We start from the raw sequence: 23,218 nt of genomic DNA, 5'->3' as shown, positions 1-23,218 counted from the left end.
GACAAAGTGGCGACATTGTGCCATCACTGCCCTTCACTCCCCATTGGTGAGTAAAACAGTACCTTACAGACGGTGCTACAGTTTTCTGCGCAAAATGCATATGAGCGGCCATGGAGCAACCGAGCAAAGGCAGAACGTTGGACTCGCCGCCGCAACTGCTCTTGATCAAGTCGCATGGACTGTTCGGGAATCCCGCAACATCACATAAACATCGAATTCTCTGTAACTTGCATTTGTGGGAGTATCGCGAGCCAGAAAAGCCAGCTCAGCACTATGTGATAACGAAACTACTAAAACGTGTAAGCGTGGGCGATGCTTTCAAGGGTAACCTCAATGGGTTCTTTTTTCTAAATATCAAATAGAACTAGACGAGCAGCATTTTCTTTCATCTTATAATGCAATGCAGACATCTTTTTATTTCTAGTAGATAAGTCCTAGCGACAGAACTTTAATGAGGAGTGCCTTCATCATCGGGCTGGTACATTATTGTGCTGGGGCAGCCTCTAATTGTGTCCTGCAGTTACTTCCGTTTATCAATTACTGAAGCTCTGTTCGCAATAACAGTGATGCCTTCGACGTTCTCGAGCACTAATCTATTACTTTAGCTTGACTTAATAATTGCCTTTAGTGTCCTTTTAGACACTAGTCCCTCTGACCTGCATAGGACTTGCCACAGCAGAGAGGTATTGCGCTGATAACCCCCACAGCACAACACACAAAGTGCTTGGCATGGTTCTTCATACATCCTTGTCTCTCATTACTCGTGTTACAAAGACACAATTGGGCTAATCACTTCGGTGCGGGAGAAATCACTGGGGCACCATATCTACCAGCCAAGTTTTTCAATTTGTGGCTAATTCTGAGCACATATGGCACGAAGTCATATCTAGTGATATCTGTTCTTTTTATGTCCGATGGTGTGTGCTAGTGAGGAACGCTTCACCTTTCAAAGAACAGATTTGGTAACAGCATGTAAAACTAATTGAGTGAAGCTGGATTTCAAATGCCTCTTCATTCAATGAAATCGCATCAACAGGCCACTTGCCCCGATTGGGCAAATGGCCAACAAACCACCGTACCACCCTATCTTAGGGCATCAAGGGGCAGCCGAAGTCAGAGCACTCGAACTGTTGCCTGCTGATGTATTTCATGATGCCTGCAGTTAAGACGTCTGCTGCTGTGGCTGTGAGTGGTAGTGGCTTATGCCAAGGGAATGGGAGGGTGAGTGCCACAGTAGCTGAATTGGTAAGCCGCCACATGCCTAATGAAGGTGGTGTGGATTCAGCTCCTACCTACAGCAAACTATCTTTTCGTTCATTTTCATTTCCCTTTTCCATACTATTTATAAATCCCGAAAATGCACAATTAATTTACCCTATGCTTTCTCCGAGTTCATTACCTATTTTCATCATCTGGTCAAACAATTATGGCTCAGCTCGATACGGGCTACTTCAGCTTGGAAGATAAGAACGTCCGAGAAGGCCAAAGGAAGTGACTTGGTCGGCAATTGTGGATACTGTTCAGAATCCGCTTTAAAAACATAGAAGGTTTTCAGCTAAACGCATAGCAAAGACAGTCAATTTGTCATAAAGGTGCTTAGAGTAAATACTCACTAGTGCACTAAACATGAAAGCTTTAGCTAAGTGTGCCCCAATTGCTGACAAGAAATGCGGAAATAAGGTTACTTTGTCAATCTAGTATATGCTCCTGACAGAGCAGCTTGCCGTCGAGCGCCGCAACACCTGTCACAGCAGAAGCGCCACTAGGGGACAGATGGGGGAATAGGCACCCTGCAAGACAGTGCAGTTTGCGGCTTTGAAGCTGGTTGGTGCACAGCATGGTATTGGCGTGTTCAATAAAAGCATGAATATTTTTAAAAAGCGGGAGCTGACGCGTACGCTTTCGATTCCGCGTTGTGGTACTTGTTAAGTCGTCAGTCCTGACATCACCGGCAACTGCGCTTTCCGTGCTCGTATGTTGACATTTCTAACGGCATTCCCGGACATTTGTGTCATTCTTCTGCCTGTCCGTGAAGAGGCTTGGTTAAAATGTCCTCTTTGCCATATTAGGGCGAGGCAATTGTTTAATAAAGCAAGATTAACATAAAATACATGTTTTCTTTAGATTGTTGCTCCGGGTGATCTAGTGCCTCACTTGATTCCCCCCCTCCCCAATGCTTCATCGCCTCTCTTGTTTCATGCTGGCGGCCAGACCTGGCTCTAGTTACTTCAGCGTCCAGTGAAGGTATGCGCCTGGGAGCTGCTATTTACGTGGAGCAGCAGTGCCTGCCTAACCGGACCCTTTAATCTGATTTGCAACTAGAGACAAGTTTTACATTTAAAATAGTGTGAAGCTTGTTACCAACTTGTGATAGCACCGCAACGCATACTAATAATGCGGCAGAAGTCGACCGTGAGGCAGCCCTATTACAAAAATCTGGACTTATATCTGCCTTAACGCACCCCTAAATCAATTTTCCGTTTCGCTTTCCTTAATGGCACTTGGACTATCTAGTGACGTAGATGCGCTCGTGGCATGTTTTGAAAGCATTGTAAAATCATGTATAGATCGATTTGTTCCTTTGAAAACTAAGAAAAAAAAACAATAACCTTCCCTGGATGAACCGAGAACTGCTGCACTTATCGCGACGTGCTGGCAGACTTCGCACTAAGTGCTCAAACAATCCTCAGGCATGCGTTTTGTACACTCAGGTAAAAAATGAACTGCAGAAAAAAAAAGGCCAAAAATTTCTTATATAATGTTCAGTTGCCGAAACTGTTCAAGTCTAACCCCCGTAAATTCTGGTCTTTCATATCTCCTGGCTCTTCTTCTTCCACATCTTTTAAAATCAACAACAGTGTTGTTAATTATCCATTAGAGATTTCAGAAGCGTTTAATACATATTTTCAGTCAGTGTTTGCCTCGGATGATTCCAGTCTCAACTAACGATTCTTATGCAATTGATGATATCAACATTAGCCTATATGTTTTGAATCTCGTACTAAACTTAGATACTAAAAAACCAGCCAGCCCTGATTGAATTCCGTATTCCTTTTTAGTACGATTCTCGCTACGGATATCTAAATATCTGTTCATTATATGTCAGAAGTCCCTTAATAGCGGCGTTGTGCCTTCTTCCTGGAAAAGAGCTAAAGAGCTACCTTTATATAAACCTGGTGTCACACAGCTCTCATCTAACTATAGGCCTATTTCTTTAACCCCAACCTCATGCAAAATACTAGAACACATAATCTATAAGCATATAATAATGTTCCTTGAAAATATTACCCATTGAACATATTTCGGCATGGCTTCAGGCATGGTTTTAGTACTGTAACCCAACTTGCGGAGTTCACTCATGACCTTTCCCATTACATCGACTTAGGTAATCAGATTGACACCATTTTCATTGACTTTATAGCAAAGCTTTCGACACTGTACTACAATCTAAATTTCTTTTGAAACTCCATAATATTCTAAATAACCCTCAGTTAGTATCTTGAATTTCTAGTTTCCTTTCTATGTGTTCCCAATTCGTATGCTATGATTCTGCGGATTCATCTGTAGTCGACGTCACCTAAGGTGTCCCACAGGGATCTGTACTTGGCCCTCTACTATTCTTATTGTTTATTAACGACCTTCCAGACCATGTTACTTCAAAAATACGCCTCTATGCAGACGATTGTGTTATGTACAGCCCAGCTGACTCACTCGCTGATCATCAGCGCCCTAAAGATGCCTTTGTTTCATTTTGTGACTGGTGTGCTACCTGGAAAATGAGCATCAATTTTGATAGAACTGTTATAATGTATTTTACTAACAGAAGCAGGCCCGTATGTTTTGATTATATATGCAACGGTGTACCACTAACACGAGTTTTTCAATACAAATATTTAGGCGTCATTTTTACACCCACCTTGTCTTGGTCCAAACATATAATTACATTTGTAGTAAAGCGCTAAAAAAACTTGGTTACATCCGCCGTACTTTGTCTGCTGCTCCGTGGGACACTAAATTAGTAGCATACAAAACACTGATTTGCACAATTTTAGAATATGCTTCCTCTGTATGGAGCCCATATAAACAATGTGAAATTAATTGCATTGAATTGGTCCAGAGGAAGGCTATTCGTTTTGTTTACCGTCGCTTCAACAGACTTTTCACCGTCAGCTGCTTTGCAGAATTAAACCTCCAGTTTCTTTCTAGACGGCGGCACATAGAATCTCAGAAGATTTTCTATTCTTATAAGAACTCTCTTTGTCACCTATCAGATCCCTCCCTTTAAACGCCTGTTTGCTCGACTTCCACTAGAGCTTATCATGCCTCTAATATTAGACCACTCCATCCACGCACTAACACTTTCAAATAGTTTTTCCCCCGCATGATTGAACAGTGAAATTTGTTACCTGCCGAGGTTCGTTTGTTACCCATTTCTCAATATTTAAATGCTGTTGCTGATGTATAGTTCCTTTACATTTTTCTATTTCTATGTTCCTGTTTCCGCATATCATAATTAGTTTTACTCGCATGTACACCCACTCCTGCCATAGCCCTAACGGGCTGCAGTTTGTATGAAAAAAAAATGTGTAGTTTGTATGAAAAAACAATGTGTAGCAGACTTCACCAACTTGCCCAAGACGAAGTCCTAGTCAGACTCAAAAATCTCCTTCAGATATTTTCTTATTGTGATGAGAATTTCTGTCACTGCACGGCACTCTGTTCGAACAAGGCCTTCACTGATAAGATGGGAGAAAAGAAAGGTTATAGAGACAAAAATTGTGACATTGTCACTCAGATATATTCGCTAACGCAATGCCTAAAATATTTTTTGTTGGACAAGAGGATCAGGCTATGGCTCAAGACCTATGAGCATTCTATTGCACAGATGAAGGGATTAACCAAACAAGCCCTGCGAAGTCAAGGAAGATCCATACAATGGAAACTTGGCATTTGCTTGAGAATGGCATGCATGGAGCTGCAAACCCACACCGGTCATATTAGCGTGCATCTCACATCTATAACCTAATGCAGGTTCCTGCAATGAACCTACATCGTGTTTCTAAACAAGTTGCGAGGAACATTTGCGCAAACCTGGTACCTCGCATAGCGCCATCAAAAGAAGCAATACTAAATAGCAGCTTAGCAAACTAGCTGGAAGAAATGTAAGAAAATTTCTTGGTCTAGCCAAGCTTTACAACAAAATTGAGCCAGAGTAGAATTATGAGCGGCTGGGCCACGTTCTGCAATATTTGTCTTCATAGTTTACATTGGGGTTGCTCAACATGTTCCTTTTGAACTGTGGCGAGCAGGTGCCCAAGCAAGTCGCGATTCGCTAGCCGCCAAAATCCGAGATAAACAAGGAAACAGTATGAATATGCAAGACAAGAAACAATAAAAGTAAATGCAACATGTAGTGCCATATAAAAATTGCAACAGCTCACTTACTCGGGCAATATCTGCAACAGCAATCCTACGAAGGAGGAAACAATTTTTTTTTTCGCGATCGATGCACAACACTAAGCGGCAACTGCAGCAACAAGCACTTGGGACGAGTTTAAACGTTTTTACCATAAGAGCAAAAAGTTCTGCCAAACTAAGAGCCCACATATGCCCCATTCACATCAGTAAATTCAACAAACAAGAGCAACAGCACTGAAAAACGTAACAGGAGCTGCACAAGATCACACTACCAACCATAAACGCGCTCCAAGGCATAAGGAAACGAGCTGCTCCAGCGTTGCGCCCAAGTGTGGCTCGAGATCGCAATCTCGAACACCATCCGGTCCTTCCAGCGCAACTAACTAGAACAACATTCTATCACACAACACAGTAAGAAACCGTAAAATTGTGTTTTAGCTAGGCTGAACAGCTGAAAAGCTCCAGCAGCGCGCGCAAAACTATTAACCGGAACACGCCATACTTGTTTAAACAACGTCATCATAACTGTGACGTCACTTCCGTGCGTGGCAGCAGCGTTTTAGTATGGCATTTTGCTTCTACCACGCGCGTGTCACCAGTTACCGCCTAAAAATTTAGGATGGATGGATGGATGTTATGAGCGTCCCCTTTGGAACGGGGCGGTGGCTTGCGCCACCAAGCTCTTGCTACTATGCTGCCTAATATCCTACCTAGGTTAATCAATGAAAAAAAAAACACTATGAACTACCACGTCCAAATTTTCTTATACCCTATTGCGAACTGTGCTTTTGTACGTCTCCGTCTTTTGTCGTTTCCTGCTTTTCTTCCACCAATCCTCCAATCGCCTCTTACTGATGTATATTGCGGACCTGTTTGCTTTACCACTGCTCCCGCTGAACCCAAGGGCTTCAAGGAGGCCAGTGGTGCCTAAATCGACCGCTGGATAGGCGTCTTCACATTCTAATAAAATATGCTCCGTCGTTTCCCTAGCTTTACCGCAGCAAGCACATGCTTCTTCTTCCTTCTTATATCTCACTTTATAGGTGTGTGTTCTAAGGCATCCCGATCTCGCTTCGAAAAGTAATGAGCTTCCCTTTGAGTTATCATAAATGGTTTCTTTCCTAATTTCGTTTTTTCCCCTTAAGTAGTTACTCGTGGCAGGTTTCTTTTCCATTGCCGCCACCCATGAGGTTAATTCAGCCTCTCTGACTTTCCGCTTGACCTTCTTTGTTGCTGTGTTGCCCACCCCACAGGCGGCATACTTGCTGGTAAGCTTCCTAGTTCTTTGCCTCCACTGTGAATCAATGTTTTGCCTGTACAGATACCTGAACACTCTCCCAGCCCATTTACTTTCCTCCATATTCCCCAGTCGTTCTTCATACTCAATTTTACTGCGAGCTTCCCTCACTTCAAAACTAGTCCAGCCCATATCCCCCTGCACAGCTTCATTTGTAGTCTTCCCGTGAGCGCCCAATGCGAGGCGACCCACTGACCTTTGGTTCCCGTCAATCCTGATTGTACCCCTGATTTAAAGCAAACAACCGCATTTCCAAAAGTAAGTCCTGGAACCATTACCCCTTTCCACATACCTCGGAGGACCTCGTACCTATTGTATCCCCATAGCGCTCTGTGCTTCATTATGGCTGCATTTCTCTTCCCCTTGACTGTTATAGTTTTTTCCTGTGTTTCCATATATCCGTTGCCTTCGTTTATCCATATACCAAGGTATTTATATTCTGTTACCCGATGTATTTCTTGGCCCTGTATCTCCACTGTCTGTTCACTGTTTTCATTGAATACAATAACACCTGATTTTCTAACACTAAATTTCAAACCTAAATTGTTGCCTTCCTGTCCACAGATATTAGCCAGACGTTGCAAATCACTTTGCTTGTTTGCGAGCAACACAATGTCGTCCGCGTAAAATAAACCTGGGAGTTGCTGCTCTATTACTGTACCTGCCTGTTTGTATGAGAGATTAAACCCGATATTACTTCCTTCTAGCGCCCTCTCTATCCTCACCATGTACATCATAAACAGCAGCGGGGATAAAGGGCACCCCTGCCTCAGTCCCTTGTTGATATGAACTTTCTCCGCGCTCCTCATCCCTTCCAATTCAACGCAAACAGTATTTTCGAGGTAAATCTCTCTCAAAAGCTGTATACAATCGTTACCTAAGCCTTCCCCTTCCAGAATATCCCACAAAATGCTGCGGTCTACGTTGTCGTATGCTCCTGCAATGTCCAAAAAGGCCACATACAACGGTCTGCTTTCTGCTTTTGATATTTCAATACACTGAGTAAGAACAAACAAGTTATCATCCAAACGCCTGCCTATTCTAAAGCCATTCTGAAGCTCTCCCAAAATGCCATTATTTTCTGCCCATGCTTGAAGCTTTAATTTGATTGCCTGCATTGCTAGCCTGTATATTACCGATGTAATGGTCAACGGTCTATACGAGTGAATTCTGTCTTTCTCCCCCTTACCTTTATAAATTAAATTCATTCTACTTTGTCGCCAACTGTCTGGTTTTCGTCTATCTTTTAAAGGTTTTTCAACTGGTTTCACGAGAGCTTCCTTACTTTTTGGTCCCAGTTCATTTATCAGCCTAACGGGAACCTCGTCTAGCCCTGTGGCTGTGCGCTTAGGAATTTTCTCTTCCGCTTTCTTCCAGTTTAAATTTGTAAGCACTAGCTCCTTTCCCCCTTGGGTCTCTTTCATGCTCTTTTTTTCTTCAAATACAACCTCGTCCTTGCCTTGGAAAGATTCGGCTGTTACTTTTTGGATGTAATTTATTGCTGCTTCTCCTTCCAGTCTGTTTTCATCTTCGTCTAGGATATGTTGTTGTATTGTTGTTGACTTCCTGCCTAATAATTTTATGTGATTCCAAAATATTCTATGTGCGTCCTTCTTTTTCTCACGTATTTCTGACAACCAACTTTCACTTTCACCTTTTAATTTTGCTTGCACCAGTATTTGAACCATAGACTTTTTCTCCCGGTATATTTCCCATTTACTGGTTACTTCATCCTGTGGCAACTGCGCCTTCTTTGCCTGCCTGTGCTCTCGAGATGCTTTCTGTCGTTCGGCGATCGCTTCTCGTATCTCCTTGTTCCACCAGCTTTTCGGTTTCTTTTTTCCTTTCCAATGAACATGTTGTTTCTCTTTCCGTATTTCTGTCGTTACTACACTTAGAAGCTCACCATATTCCCACCCCTTACTTGGCGACTTGCCAATTTCTTCCTCCACTCTAGTGACTATATTTGCTATTTGTTCAGCGTTCAAATTTGGACTGGCCATTTTGCTTTCGTTGCTCTCTTTCCCAACTACATATCCCATTTTCAAAATGATGCGTTTATGGTCACTCCCTATGCTGCTAAACCCTTCCTCATCGATGACCATTTCTCTCAACTTATCATGAATTCCTTCTGTCATCAGACAGTAATCAATGGTCGATTGCCGGTTTCCCACTTCCCACGTGATCTGTCCTTCACACTTAGGCCCTGTATTCACGATCACGAGGTTATGTTGCTCGCAAAGGTCTAGCATTGACTTCCCGTTATTGTCGGTATAGCCATCTAAATCCTGTATGTGGGCATTCATGTCACCTATAGGACTATCTCAGCACCATTCCCGAAACCCCTAATATCAGCGCTTATGCATTCCACTAACTCTTTATTCTTCTCTGTGCAATTTATTCCGGTCCACAAATACGTAACTCCAAGCCAAGTTTCTTTCCCACTCATTGTACCTGATAACCAAAGATGCTCTTGACATTGTGAATTTACTCTTTTCCATTTGGCTCCCTGATGGATGAGCATTCCGACTCCCCCTCCCTTTCTTTCCGACTTAGTTCTGTTGCACCCTTCCCATACATAATTCTCAATAACTGGCGGCTCGTCTGAGTCTCTAAGGTGCGTTTCTGTAACCGCATACACCCCTATTTGTTCTCTATGTAACTGCTCCTCAATCTCTGCCCACTTTTCCTTTCTTCTGCCGCCCGGCATGTTTATGTAGCCTATTGCATGGCGAGCTCTTGTTCTTGCTTTCCTCCTTTTTCTGTTATCGACGGCGATGCTCTTCTGATGTTCCCCTAGGGGACCTTCTTTATTACTACCTACTCTGACCTCCTGAGCGCCCGCGGGCCCCCTAAAAAAGCAACAGCGCGACCCCCAAGTCGCCAGCCCACTTCTCGTGCTAGCCTGTAATTGAAGTGGATCCCATCTCGTTTAAAACCACCACAACTTCTCACTTCCCTGTTTACTTCGACAACCTCGAAGCCTTTCTCTCGGCTCATTTTCCATATTGCCTCATTGGCAGCCATTACGGCTCTTTGTACGTGACTGTCACGCACAGGCACCTCCGGCACCGTGCACACCACGATCTGCACCTGAGGGGATAGCTCGCGCAAGTCGTCCACCCCCTTCGCCAAGCGCTGGGCTAGTCCTGGCCCTTTCCTGTTCAGGACGTCATTTAGCCCACCTGCTACTACGACAAGGTTGCGCACGTGGGCATTTTCCGTGAGCTTTTCTTTTGCTCGCTCCATGACAGAACCCAGTGTCTGCCCTGGAAATGTCCCTACCGCCACTCTTTTGTCGCCTTTCACCCTCTCCACAATTGCTTTTGAGCACCCAGCCATGTTTGAGTCGCCAGCGATAATCACCCTTTCACTCTCTCCTACCTCTCCCTGCTTCCCGGCTTCCTGTGGCTGCAGCGTCGCCTCACTCGGGGCGTGTTGCGCTGCTTCGCTATAGCTACGCCGATTCACCGGCGGCGAGCTGGCGACCGCTTGCTTTGGCTCCCTGCCTCCCACTTCGCCCTCGCTTTGGTGTCCTGACCCGACATTATCCGCTGCCCGAGTCTCAAGAGCGTCGAGCCGCCTTTGCAGTTCGGCGCTCCTTTCTTTCGCCTCCCCAAGCTCGGCCACAGTCCTCACCAACTGCGCGGCCTGGGCCGCCTCCACCTTAACGAAATTTTCAACCTTCGCCTGCAGTGCTACCCGCTTCTCCTGCTCCTCCCTCAGGTTTGCCTTAAGCTCTTCAAACTTAGCCGCCCAATTCCCTTCCAGTTTTTGGACGGCTTCCCTGACGCCCTCGCACGACCTGCACATGAAGCTAGACCCCACCACGTCTGCTAAATTCTGGAATTTAGTCTCGTCGAGGAAGCACCAGCGCAGGCACTCGTCGCACTGCACTTGCTCCCCGTCCCCCGCGGCCTTCACGTTTTTCGATTTCATCGCTAGGCCTACGTCCCTAGGCCCAACGAGCAAGTTCGCCAAATCACTCACGCAAACCCGACCTCGACCGCTATCCCAAACAAAAACAAAGAATTATCACTCCCTACTCCATGTAAGAATCCGAAGAGCTAGCTGAAAGAACTACCCCCTAGGCCTAACGGGGGAGCCGCCAGACCTAGACAAAGCCGGTACGTTTCCTACTCCTACCAAAAATTCAAAATTTGCGCCCCTACTCCATGCAAAAGAAAACACTTCAAAACACTAAACACTAGCTAATAAAGATAAAAGAGTACTTAGCTATGAACGAAGTCGCTGAAGCCTCGTCCACAGGAGCGTCCGCGAGCCACGACCAACCACCACCATTTAGGCCAGCATGTTCAGCGCCCCTATCAGAGAAAGCACAAATTAAAGTATTCGACCAAATTACAGTAGCTCCACTTGCGCGCTTACGCTGAAACGCGCTTCGATTGATTTTTTGCCCTCTGTGGCCATTTGTTGAACTTGAGAGTGTGCGGGGCCTGACTCTACCTCACGGTCTACTGCTATGGTGTACACTCTTAGGCAAAGTTACACCCTTTGGCTTGCCCCTTCTGCCACACAACAACAATCGTTATCTGCCTTGATGCGTTTCCTTTCTCTAACGCTGCGAGTCCGGTACTATCCAGTAACGAACTGCACGCGCGTTATCAGCATAGAACAGTTTACAACCTTTGGAGTGCCCCTTCTGATAACGCGCGTGCCGATCGTTACTGGAAAGTTCCGGGCTCGCAGCGTTAAAGAAAGGAAACACATCAAGGATGATAACGATTATTGTTGTGTGGCAGAAGGGGCAAGCCAAAGGGTGTAACTTTGCCTAAGAGTGATACTGCTCTACCTAGGTACTAGAGAGGAGGTTGGAAGCCGGAAGTTGGCGTTGCTCATGGCGTTGCTCCGCCTATCCGGCCAGCTCTCCTCTCTTGTTTACATTTCTCGCGAAACCACGCCGCGCTGCGCCCAACCGTGCTGCTCGGACCCGCACGCTCCGCCGGCAGCAATACTAAACAATCGTTAGCACGTTGGCATGATTCCGCCAATGAGGGCAAAATTTCCCGCGGATATTCCTTCGTCCGTTGCCATTGCCGTGGCGCGGTACATTGCGTACAGCGTTGCAGGCGCGTTAATTTCACGAACTTTAGTTCCTCCTGCCCCACCTGGCCACAGCAACATCGGGTAGAGCACGGTCCAGATAACGCAGCGCAACAAAATACGGAGACCAACGCAAACCTGCCCGCACGGCGCCTTTGCCACGGTACGAAACATACGGAGCAACACGTGCGAGCGCACAGAACAATAACAAAGCCGCCATTGTGGCCCGAAAGGCGTGGCCGCTACAGTGAAGAAATAAAAAAACAGCAAAAGAAAGGAGAACGTACTATGTCACTTCCTCCACACTTCTTTCCTAGCGCGCGGAGGGGGTAGGGCATAGAGTTTTTCACTACATTACCTAGAGGGAAATCTGGCGCTGCTGCGCTGTGGTATAAAACCCCTCAATTTTCCAAAAGTAGCGCCATTCTTAGATCTTTCCGCCACCCCGCTCACCCTGGCGCGTCCTCCTCCGCGCTTCCTGTCGCCCCAGCCTTCTCCGCTCCCCCATTGGACAATCTGTGTCACGTGGAAGCGGGCGCCACGCTTTTGTATATTTTTTTCTTTCCAGCGCGGAGCAGGCGCCGCGCTTTTGTATATTTTTTCTTTCCAGCGCGCGCCGACCTCTATTCTTGGGCCTGCGCGACGAAAGTACGGCAGGCGGACTGACGGAGTGCGTTAGCGTAATAGAATGTGCAGGGCCGAGAACTTAATTGCGATGCCATGCTGCTGCGCCTTCGGTTGCCGCAACAGACACAGCGAGGGCAAAAAGCTTTTTGCTTTGCCGTCCGGCGGGCGCAACGCAAAAAGAAGTGTGGATTCGCAGGATCGGGCGGGCTGACTTCGAGGAAGTGGCAAAGAACGCACGGCTTAGTGAAGTAAGGGCCACGGCTACTCACAACCTCTTATTTGGAGCCTAGTTCACGCCTTCCGCTTCGACAAAGTGGGTGTTCATGCTCTGCGTGGTTTTTAGCGCGTCGTTTGACTTTCTTTTTTCGAATGTGCTCTCTTTGTTTCATCTAGTATCGTCTTGCGGTGAAATGCACGCATCTGAAGCTGGCCTGTGACATAAAAGCGACTTTATTCAGGGTGTGTTTTGAGCTCCACCAGAAGTTAGCACATTCTCGACGCTATTGCAAGGCTCACTATGACTTACGATGCAGTCTTTTAGCTTCGAATGTACGCCCGCATGTATAGATTTGGTTTGTGGTGATTAATGTTTTTAACGTTCCGAAGCGACTAAGGCTAGGATGGAGGTCGTAGTGGATGGTTCCGGATAACTTTATCTAGCTCGCCTGGGGATGTTTAACGTGCACTTTGATCGTAGAGTCGTACGTGGGCCGGTAAATTCCTCGTTGGCGTTTCATAATACCCGCGCGCTAGCGCTGCTTTAGAAGTTGGCGCCTCGGCGCGATTGTATTTCTTCAATAAATTTTATTTACTAGTGTAACAACTTGTCATTATTTCGTATTATTGACGGCGCCTCCAGGGCACCAAAGCGGCAACGGGAACACCAAAGCTAGAACCAGCGCTGGATGGGGCTCGCCGAAGCCTGTGCATGCCAAGGGGGTATAAGATCGCGGGCAGACAATTTTGTATGCGAACACTCCCTGCGACGCCTGCATTAGTGTAATGTTACGTGCTCTTCAGAGGCCTCTGTTAGCCATTACATGTGCCCTCCTGGAGCAGTACTTGTAAAAAAAAAAACAATATATCGTCACGATTACCAAAGCACCCCGCAATGAAAAAACGGCCCTGTTGCCAGGCATTGCTGACCGCACACAGCCGGAATCTCTCACGCGTGACAGAAAAAAAGTGTCCTGCAGGTACGTGAATGAACCTACGAAAACACGTACACATACTTTCACGCTGTCAACACCTGAAACTTTGGTAATTACGCGCGTGTTTGAGTACACCGCGTGCTTGCGTCGTGTTTCAGCAATACGAACTCTCAACGTCGCGCGCTTTACGCCTTAAATACGCCTTGAATAATGGTCATTTTCGCTATTTCCTTCGCAAGTCTAACACGAAATTCTAAAGGCCAGTTACCGACTGACGAAGAAAGATCTCGATAGAAAAAACTGCTCCGCAGGGCTCGAACGAACTTTTCTGCGGATTTCCTGCCGTAGCGTGTTAGCCGTCGTCTGCTACAGCAGGCCCACCACCGGCGGCGCCACCGTCGAGGCCGCGCCGAACGGAGGAGGAGGGAAGCGAATGGCGCTACTTTGGGAGATTGAGGGACTTTAGTGGTATGCATGGGAATGCCACCTATTGGAGGATTGGTGCAAGAAAAGTAGGGAAACGACAAAAGATGGAAACGTACAAAAGCACAATTCGCAATAGGGGATCAGAGGATTGGTGGAAGAAAAGTAGGGAAACGACCAAAGACGGAGACGTACAAAAGCACAATTCGCAATAGGGGATCAGAAAGTTTGGACGTGGTAGTTCGTAGTGTTGTTTTTTTCGTGGATTAACCTAGGTAGGACATTAGGCAGCATAGTACACTCTAAGAACAGTTTACACCCTTTGGCTTGCCCCTTCTGCCACACAAAAATAATCGTCATCTGCCTTGATGCGTTTCCTTTCTTTATCGCTGCAAGCCCGGAACTTTCCAGTGACGAAGGCTGTAAACTGTTCTATGCTGATAACGCGCGTGCCGTTCGTTACTGGAAAGTTCCGGGCTCGCAGCGATAAAGAAAGGAAACGCATCAAGGCAGATGACGATTATTTTTGTGTGGCAGAAGGGGCAAGCCAAAGGGTGTAAACTGTTCTTAGAGTGCTATAGCAAGAGCTTAGTGGCGCAACCCACCCTCCCGTTCCAAAGGGGACGCTCATAACATCCATCCACCCATCCATCTGTCTGCTACGCGGCGGGCGGCTGTGCGGCGTTGTAATTAGTACGACAGCTGTTGTGTTGTGACGAACTGCTTGTCTAGTTGATGATTTTTGCTAACACAGTGACAGTGATGTCACAATTCTTTGATTGGTCACTTTGCTCCAGAAGTTGACTGCCCGAACCTAAAAAATGTCGGAGCGTATACGTGTAGTCCGCTGCTCTCTAAAATAGCGTTAAATAGCCGCTCCTATTGCCCTTTTCAAGCAGATTATTACAAATCACATTGTGTGTAGAGTTGGCAACGATTAACAGTTTATTAACAACGATTATAACAGTTTCATTGTACACATTGTAGAATTCGCTTCTGCGCTCTTTAGGAGCTTGAAACCACTGTAACGTTCGACGACAGAACGATTACCGCTCATTTTAACTGTTAAAGTTGTCCGTGAATGCGTCCTGAGTTCAAAAAGTGAATTACGCACACAGCTTCACTGCGTACGTATCTTAAGCACCACCGTTATGCTACCGCTGTACCACGCAGAAAAGCTAGCTTTACAGTTTGAAGAGTTCCGTGACACGATTTAAGGCCTGCAGTGCAATACATTTTAAAGCCCTGGGATCGCTTAATTTTTTGCAAGCTTTCTACTGAGCTAGACATCCAACGACATTAAAAACAAGATATGCTCACCTTCCCTTGAAACAGAATCGATCAGCCTATTGCACATATCGGGCGGAGGACTTAATCATCTGCCTTTCACTACGGCACACAGCAGTAAATCATAATGCCATCTACGACATTAGGCTATCTGTAATCAACTAAAAAAGCTAGATTATACTATGAATCTTTTTAAACAATTTTTCCATTCTCTTACGGATGTTAGGAAAGGGAAATTTATGCCGTCGATCTAGCATTACAGCTGCCACCTATGCTCGTTGTTTACATTTCTTGCACCGCTCCTCCTCTTATAGTTTCACTATTGAAGCGCAAAGCATTCGCAAATATGTTTTCTTGTGAATTTATTCGCTTACCGCCAATATAAGCGCTTTGTGCCTGCCGAAATGGCAAGACAAGCACTGAACAAATCGCAGGAGCAGACGACAGCGAACAGGTTACAACTAGCGCCACTCTGCTCGTACGTTCTTTCCCTAGCGGCAAAATGGGCGAACTAGACCAGGCGTGCTGGAGGAGGGAGATCTGTGCAGGTCTGGAGTTGAGTAGGTCGTGGTGACAACATATGACAACATGGTGGCGCGCATCAGTGGTAGAAGCACGTGAGGTACGCGTGCCATTACCACACAGTAGCTGAGCAACTGTCGGCAGTTTAGGAAGAGCTTTTACTGGCGATTTTAGCGATGGTGCATAGAGAAGTGTGCTCGCGTCTGCTATTAGCTGCGGCTGGTCGTTCTACCGTAGGTGCTGCCGGCATCCAGCAGCGGCTACTCTGGAGCACGCCGCGTCGCCTCGGCAACACGGCGGCGGCTCGATTGCTGTTGGAAGGGAGGCAGCAACGATGGCGTCCTGTATTATGGGCTTTACGGCCTTACTCGACGCAGCCGGAGTCTAAGGAACACACTATCATTAAGGTAAGAGTCCCCTCTGCGTAGAGGTCAACTGTTCTGCACGATACCATTAGGGTTGTTTACACTGGCATTTCTAAATTGCTTTTCTTGTCGATCTGCAGTGCATGGAAGTGGCTCTACATTCCCAGTCATTTATACCTGTTGCTGCTATTTGCTGGATGCTGCTGTCGCTCCATGCCCGCTCTACATGACGTGCGATGAAAGATAGTTCACGTGATCCCCCAGTGGGAACACTGCCACGCTGTGCTTAGTGTCATAAGCACGACCTACTGCACTACAGACCTGTACAGATCTCCTTACACCAGCACGCCTGGTCTAGTTCGCCCCTTTTGCCGCTAGGAACAGAACGTACGAGCAGAGTGGCGCTACTTATAGCCTGTTCACTGTCGTCTGCTTCTCCGATCTGTTCAGCGTTTGTGCGGCCATTTCGGTAGGCACAAAGTGCTTGTATTCATGGTAAATGAATAATTTCACAAATATAAAAAGAACACAATTTGCAAATGCTTTGCGTTTGAACAGGGAAATTAGAGGAGGAAGAGCGTTGCAAGGAAGGTAAACAATGAGCATAGGTAGTAGCGGCAATTCTAGACGGCATGTATTTGCCTTTTCTAGTGCTACGGAACAGTATTTGCGATAACCAAGAGGCGAGCAGTGTGAAGACGATGACGATTGGAGGCTAGCACAGGCTATTGCCTCTTGGCCAAGTGCGGCATATTACCTTGTAAATATACTTGTATATAGCTTTTCATCTGCGTCTTCCTATGTAACATATCTGGTGGAGGTGGACGTTCCCTGTAACTCGTCACGGAGCTTCGCAGTAGACGGTACATCGAGCCTTCCTTTGTGGCTCCCGGCGATGACAACTCGACTCAGCCACCTCCGACACCTGCTGCCACTTCGACGACCTATATCACTCTCCCTGCTCTCCGTGATCCTGGCGTATTCTCGGGCAAAGATGGGGAAGATGTCGAGGACTGGATCAGCCTGTACGAACACGTCAGCTGCAAAATCGGTGGGACCCTACTATCGTGCTCGCCAACATAGTATTTTACCTCGGTGGCACACCTCGAGTTTGGTTTCGGACACACAAAGATGGGCTCACGAGTTGGGATTCGCTTGAGCAAAAGCTCCGAGACTTGTTCGGCAACCCCTACGGTCACCGACTTGTCGCGCAGAAGGTGTTATCCGGCCGTGTGCAGACATCAATGGAGCCCTACGTCACGTACATTCAGGACGTCTTGGTTCTGTGCGGCAAAGTTGACGCACACATGATTGAGTCCGACAAGGTTTCCCACATCCTCAAAGGCATTGCCGATGACGCCTTCAACTTGCTCGTTTTCAACAATGTGGCGACCGTGGATGCAGTTATAAAAGAGTGCCGCCGCCTAGAACTCGCTAAAAGCCGACGTATCAACCAGCAGCTTGCCCATCTGCCCAACACGCCAGCGACATCCTCCTGTGCCAACGTTCCTCATCCCAACAACACTGGCGATGTTACCAGGATCGTCCAGCGTGAGATCGAGGCCTCCTGTCCGGCTCCAGCTCCTCCAACGCACCTGCAGTCACGGTTTCCCTGATCCAGGCAGTTGTCCGCCAGGAGTTTGCAAACATAGGTCTTCACACCATCTGCTCGGCCCATCGTCGTGATACCCACCCATCTTCTTCGACTCTGCCCCGTCCCGCATCTTATTACCCACCACATTTCCACAACCCATCTGAATGGCGCACTGCTGACAAGCCCATTTGTTTACATTGCCGTCGAATCGGGCACATTTCTTGGCACTGTCGCAGTCACTGGAGTTCCCCGACCCAGTCTACTTATACCGCGTACTCTCACCCCTCAGGTGGCCCTTCTCGTCCCTATGCCGCACGCTCCGATAATGCCGCCACTGATTCTCCTGCGCCAAACCGCCCCTATTCTCATTCGCCTTCGCCCCAACGACCACAATCTCGCTCTCCCCTGCCCCGTTGCTCCTTTTCGCCGACTCCCTTCGGACGCCGCTCCCAGCCAGAAAACTAGACGATGCAGTGCCTCGAGCTGACGCTGCATTGCTCCCTACGCCGCCAAATCATCTACTGACGTTGCCCACTCATCTGAACCTTCTTCACGTGCAAGTTGACGGTGTTTCTGTATCTGCTTTTAGAGGCACTTGGGTGCATTTGTCCGTAATGAGCGCTGACCTTCGTAACCGGCTCAATAAAATTATCACGCCCGCCACGACGCCTGTTGTCCGTGCCGCCGATGGCGGAACAGCCCCCGTAACTAGTATGTGTGCCGCCCGCGTCTCCTTCGCCGATCGCTCCACTATCGTGTTATTCAGTCATTGCCCACTGTCCCCACGACATCATCCTCAGCATAGACTTCCTCTCCGCACGTTCTGCTCTCATCGATTGTTCCACCAGTACTTTCCGCCTTGACCTGCCTGTTCTGGATCCCGTTGAACCACACCCCAGTCGCCTCAGTTCCGTCGACTTCGTTTGCTTGCCACCTTTGGCACTGACTTACGTTGACTTAGCGTCATCCCCACCAGTGCCTGATGGTCACTACATCGCGGCTCCTATGCAAGATGTCCTCCTTAAACACAGGATCACAGTACCTCATACAGTTTTATCTATTACGGCAAATTGCGTCTGCCTGCCAGTGGTCAATTTTGGCTTGACGACACAAGTGCTGCCACGCGGGATGTCTCTGGCCCAGATTTGCTCATTCGAGGATCACTCAGTAGCATCTATTGCAGTGGACAATTCAGCCGATCCTGCTCTACCATCACAGTCGGCAACATGTACCATCGCCGACGTACAGGAAATGATTGCGCCCGACATGCCGTCCGAGCATGCTCGTGAGCTCTACCGCGTTCTGTTTTCCTACCATGATATCTTTGACTTTAATGATTGTCCTTTGGCCCAAACTACAGCTGTTAAACATCGCATTAATACCGGCGATGCCCCTCCTATTCATCGCCGCCGGTATCGAGTGTCACCGGCTGAGCGTCAAGTACTCAGAAGTTTGCAAAATTCTTGCCAAGAACATTATTGAACCGTCATGTACTCCATGGGCGTTACCTGTTGTACTGGTAAAAAGAAGAAGGATGGCTTATGGCGCTTTTGCGTGGATTATCGGCTTACCAAAAAGGACGTGTATCCCCTAGCTCGGATTGATGATGCCCTTGACTGCCTCGACGGTGTTCGCTACTTCTCCTCTATTGACCTTCGCTCTGGCTATTGGCAGATTGCCGTGGACGATCTCGACTGTGAGAAGACTGCTTTTGTAACACCCGACGGTCTTTATCAATTCAAAGTGATGCCGTTCGGTCTATGTAACGTTCCTGCCACTTTTGAATGCATGATGGACTCCCTTCTTCACGGTTTCAAATGGTCCACGTGCCTATGCTACTTGGACGACGTTATAGTATTCTCTCCAACGTTTGCTATGCACCTCGAGCGCCTCTCAGCAGTCCTGGACGTTTTTCATTGAGCCGGTCTGCAACTGAACGCATCGAAGTACCAATTCAGCCGTCACCAGATTAGCGTCCTTGGGCGCGAACGTTGACGCGAACGGAGTGCAACCGGACCCAGGCAAGATTTATGCTGTTACGCACTCCCCTGTTCCGAAGTGTGTCAAGGATGTGCGCAGCTCCATCGGCCTTTGTTCGTACTTCCGCTGTTTCGTGAGCAATTTCATGACCATAGCACCACCACTAACTGAGCTTTTGAAAAAAGATGCCCCCTTTCCAGTGGGGCTTTAACGAGGCCTCTGCATTCTCGCATCTAATCGACCTTCTCACAACGCCTCCCATTCTGGCCCATTTCAATCCTTATGCGCCTACCGAAGTCCGTACTGATGCCAGCGGTCACAGAATTGCCGCAGTACTGGCACAATGCCAGCGCGGCAATGACCGTGTTATCGCTTACGCCAGCAGGCTCCTCTCACCCTCGAAGCGCAACTGAGCGTGAGTGTCCGGCCTTAGTTTGGGCGGTTGCGAAGTTCCGCCCATACTTATATGGCCGACCCTTTTCCGTAGTCACAGACCATCAAGCGCTTTGCTGGTTATGCTCACTGAAAGATCCTACAGGAAGACTTGGTCGCTGGGCCTTATGCCTCCAAGAATATTCATTTTCTGTCACCTACAAATCTGGCCGGCTACACAAGGACGCTGACTGCCTGTCTCGCTGCCCAGTAGACGGGCCTGACGACGCCTACAGTAGTACCGCCAATGGCATTTACTCTGTGTCTGCCTTCGCTAACATCGCTGATGAGCAGTGCCGAGACCTGTCGCTGCGAGCACTCATTGAGTGTCTGCGCTCTACACCTACCGACGCATCCATTCGCCTATATGCCCTCCAGGACGGCATTCTTTACCGAAGGAACTTCCTCCCTGACGGATCTGATCTTGTCGTGCCAAAACATCTATGACAGACTGTGCTCTTTGAGATGTGTGATGCACCCACTGCAGGACATCTTGGGGTAACCCGCATGTACGACCGCGTCCACCGCCGCTTCTATTGGTCTGGTCTCGCTCGCTCCTTCCGACGCTATGTTGCTGCCTGTGATCCCTGCCAGCATCGGAAAACACCTCAGGTGCTACGTGCCGGTCATCTCCAGCCGATCACCGTCCCTGTGGAACCGTTCTTTTGTGTTGGATTAGACCTCTTCGGTCCCTTTCCCACGTCATCCTCTGGGAACAAATGGGTAGCCGTCGCAACTGATTACACCACCCGATACACTATCACGCGGGCTTTCCTTACCAATTGCGCCACTGACGATGGGGACTTTCTCTTGCGTGACATTATCTTACTTCACGACGCCCCACAACAGCTGCTTACTGACCGTGGTCGAAACTTCTTCTCGAAAGTTATCGCTGACATTGTGCGTTCCTGCTCCATTCAACACAAACTGACTACCTCGTACCAGCCTGAAACCAATGGCCTGACAGAGCGGTTAAACCGTACTCTTACCGATATGCTGTCCAAGTACGTTTCGAAAGACCACCACGACTGGGACATTGCCCTTCCTTACGTGACATTTGCGTACAATTCTTCCCGGCACGACACCGCCGGATTTTCTCCATTTTACCTACTGTACGGTCGCGAACCTACCTTGCTTCTAGACACGGCACTTCCTCCTGCTGCGATCTCAACAAGCAAGTATGTGCACGATGCCGTCGCCCTAGCCGACCATGCACGCCAGCTTGCCCATGCTCTTTAGGCCTCGCAAACCACTCAGCAGCATCAGTACAACGCCCGCCACCATGACGTACAGTTACCTGGTACAGTTACAGTTACAGTACACCTGGTACGCTCGTGCTCCTGTGGTCGCCCTCTCGTCACGTCGGATTTTCAGAAAAGCTCCTTTTGCGATACACAGGGCCCTACCGCGTGCTGCGCCAGGTGACACCTGTGACGTACGAAATTGCTCCTGTGAGTTCAACCTCGTCCTCTACTCTGGCATCTAGTGATGTCGTGCACGTCAGTAGGCTCAAGGCCTACTACACTGCTTCCGAGTGCGGCCTTTAGTTGCTCCGGGATGGCGCTTTTGCTGCCGGGGGTAGTGCTACGGAACAGTATTTGCGATAGCGAAAAGGCAAGCAGTGTGAAGGCAACGACGACGATTAGAGGCTAGCACGGGCTTTTGCCTCTTGGCCAAGTGCGGTGTATTGCCTTGTAAATATACTTGTATATAGCTTTTCGTCTGCGCCTTCCTATGTAACACTAGTAAAAGACAGGAAAAATTGTTTTAGAGGATGCATAGGATAATCTAGCTTTTTTGAGTTGATCACAGATAGCCTAATGTCGTAGATGACATTAGGAATTACTGCTGTATGCCGTAGTGAAATGCAGAGGGTCTGGTAAAAGTATTCACAAGTCCTGCGCTCGACATGTGCAATGAATTGGTCGAGTCAGTTTCAAGGAAAGGTGAGCATAGATTGTTTTTAATGTTGTTTGATATCCAGATCAGTAAAATGCTTGCAAAAGCAAGCTCAGTGCTTTAAAACGTGCTGCACTGCAGGCCTTGTGTCACGGAACTCTTTTCAAACTGCAAAGCTAGCTTTCCTGCGTGGTACGGTGGCAGAATAACGGTGGTGCGAAAGAAATGTGTGCAGTGAAGCTGTATGCGTAATTCTCTTTTAGAACTCACGACGCATTCATGGAAAACTTTTAAGAGTTAAAATGAGTGGTAATTGTTCTGTCGTTGAACATTACGGTGGTTTCCAGTTTCTAAAGAGCGCAGAAGCGAAGTTTGCAACGTGTACAGTGAAACTGTTGTGTACTTTATGAACTCTATAAACAATGTGACAAGGTGTACAAGATATGTGCGGTTTGCTACTGCCTGAAAAATGGAATAGGAGCGGCTATTTAACCCTATTTTAGAGAGGAGCGGACTGTACACACCGACATTTTTCAGGTTCGGGCAGTCAACTTTTGGAGCCAAGTGACCGATCAAAGCCTTGTGACATCACTGTTGCGGTGTTTGCAAAAATCATAAACTAGGCAAGCAGTTGTCACAACACAACAGCCACCGTACTAATTACAACGCCGCACCAGTCAACTGTAGAGTAGCAGACAAACAGGTTATAAAAGCGACACCAACGGTTGAACGAGAGTGGGCGCAAGTGGCTCCCATAAAAGCCGGATATATGTGCAGGTCTGAAATTCCAGTAGGTCGTGGTCACAAGTTGGTGGCGCTGCGCTCCCCCTCCTACTCTGTTTTCTGCATTGGATTGGCGCAGCTCGCTACGTGCTTGGGCTCGCATTTCCGAGCACAGATTGGTGTGCGCTTGCTCTCCGCACTGGGCTTTCAACAAGTCATGATAAAAACAACGTACAGCGCAAAGGAAAAGGACTGCTAAAGGCGACGCACACTGCACTGACTTCCAGCAATATTTTATTGCATTGCCACATAATGTGTATATATACAAGAGGGGGCATGCGCAGAAAACGAGAAGCAGTCACAAGCGGTGTTCTAACAGCAAGTCATTGCACTAAGAACATGGTCACAAAAAAAAAATGCACATTACTATTTCTAT

The 23,218-nt window shown here is 47.6% G+C and overlaps 1 protein-coding gene across 1 annotated transcript in view; it reads left to right on the top strand.

The window, feature by feature from the left end:
• The first annotated feature begins 15,840 nt into the window (after nucleotides 1-15,840).
• Trap1 (TNF receptor associated protein 1) overlaps nucleotides 15,841-23,218 on the top strand; it is a 67,297-nt gene continuing 59,919 nt past the window's right edge. Inside the window, exon 1 of the mRNA XM_050182384.3 lies at nucleotides 15,841-16,196. Coding sequence (XP_050038341.1) covers nucleotides 15,966-16,196 — 231 coding nt within the window. The 5' untranslated portion in view covers nucleotides 15,841-15,965. The remainder of the gene's footprint in view (nucleotides 16,197-23,218) is intronic.

The sequence above is a fragment of the Dermacentor andersoni genome, chromosome 7, assembly GCF_023375885.2.
Source record: "Dermacentor andersoni chromosome 7, qqDerAnde1_hic_scaffold, whole genome shotgun sequence".
NCBI classification, from domain to species: domain Eukaryota; kingdom Metazoa; phylum Arthropoda; class Arachnida; order Ixodida; family Ixodidae; genus Dermacentor; species Dermacentor andersoni.
The sequence above is the reverse complement of the archived record's forward strand: the minus strand, read 5'-3'. Positions and strand labels throughout refer to the sequence as shown.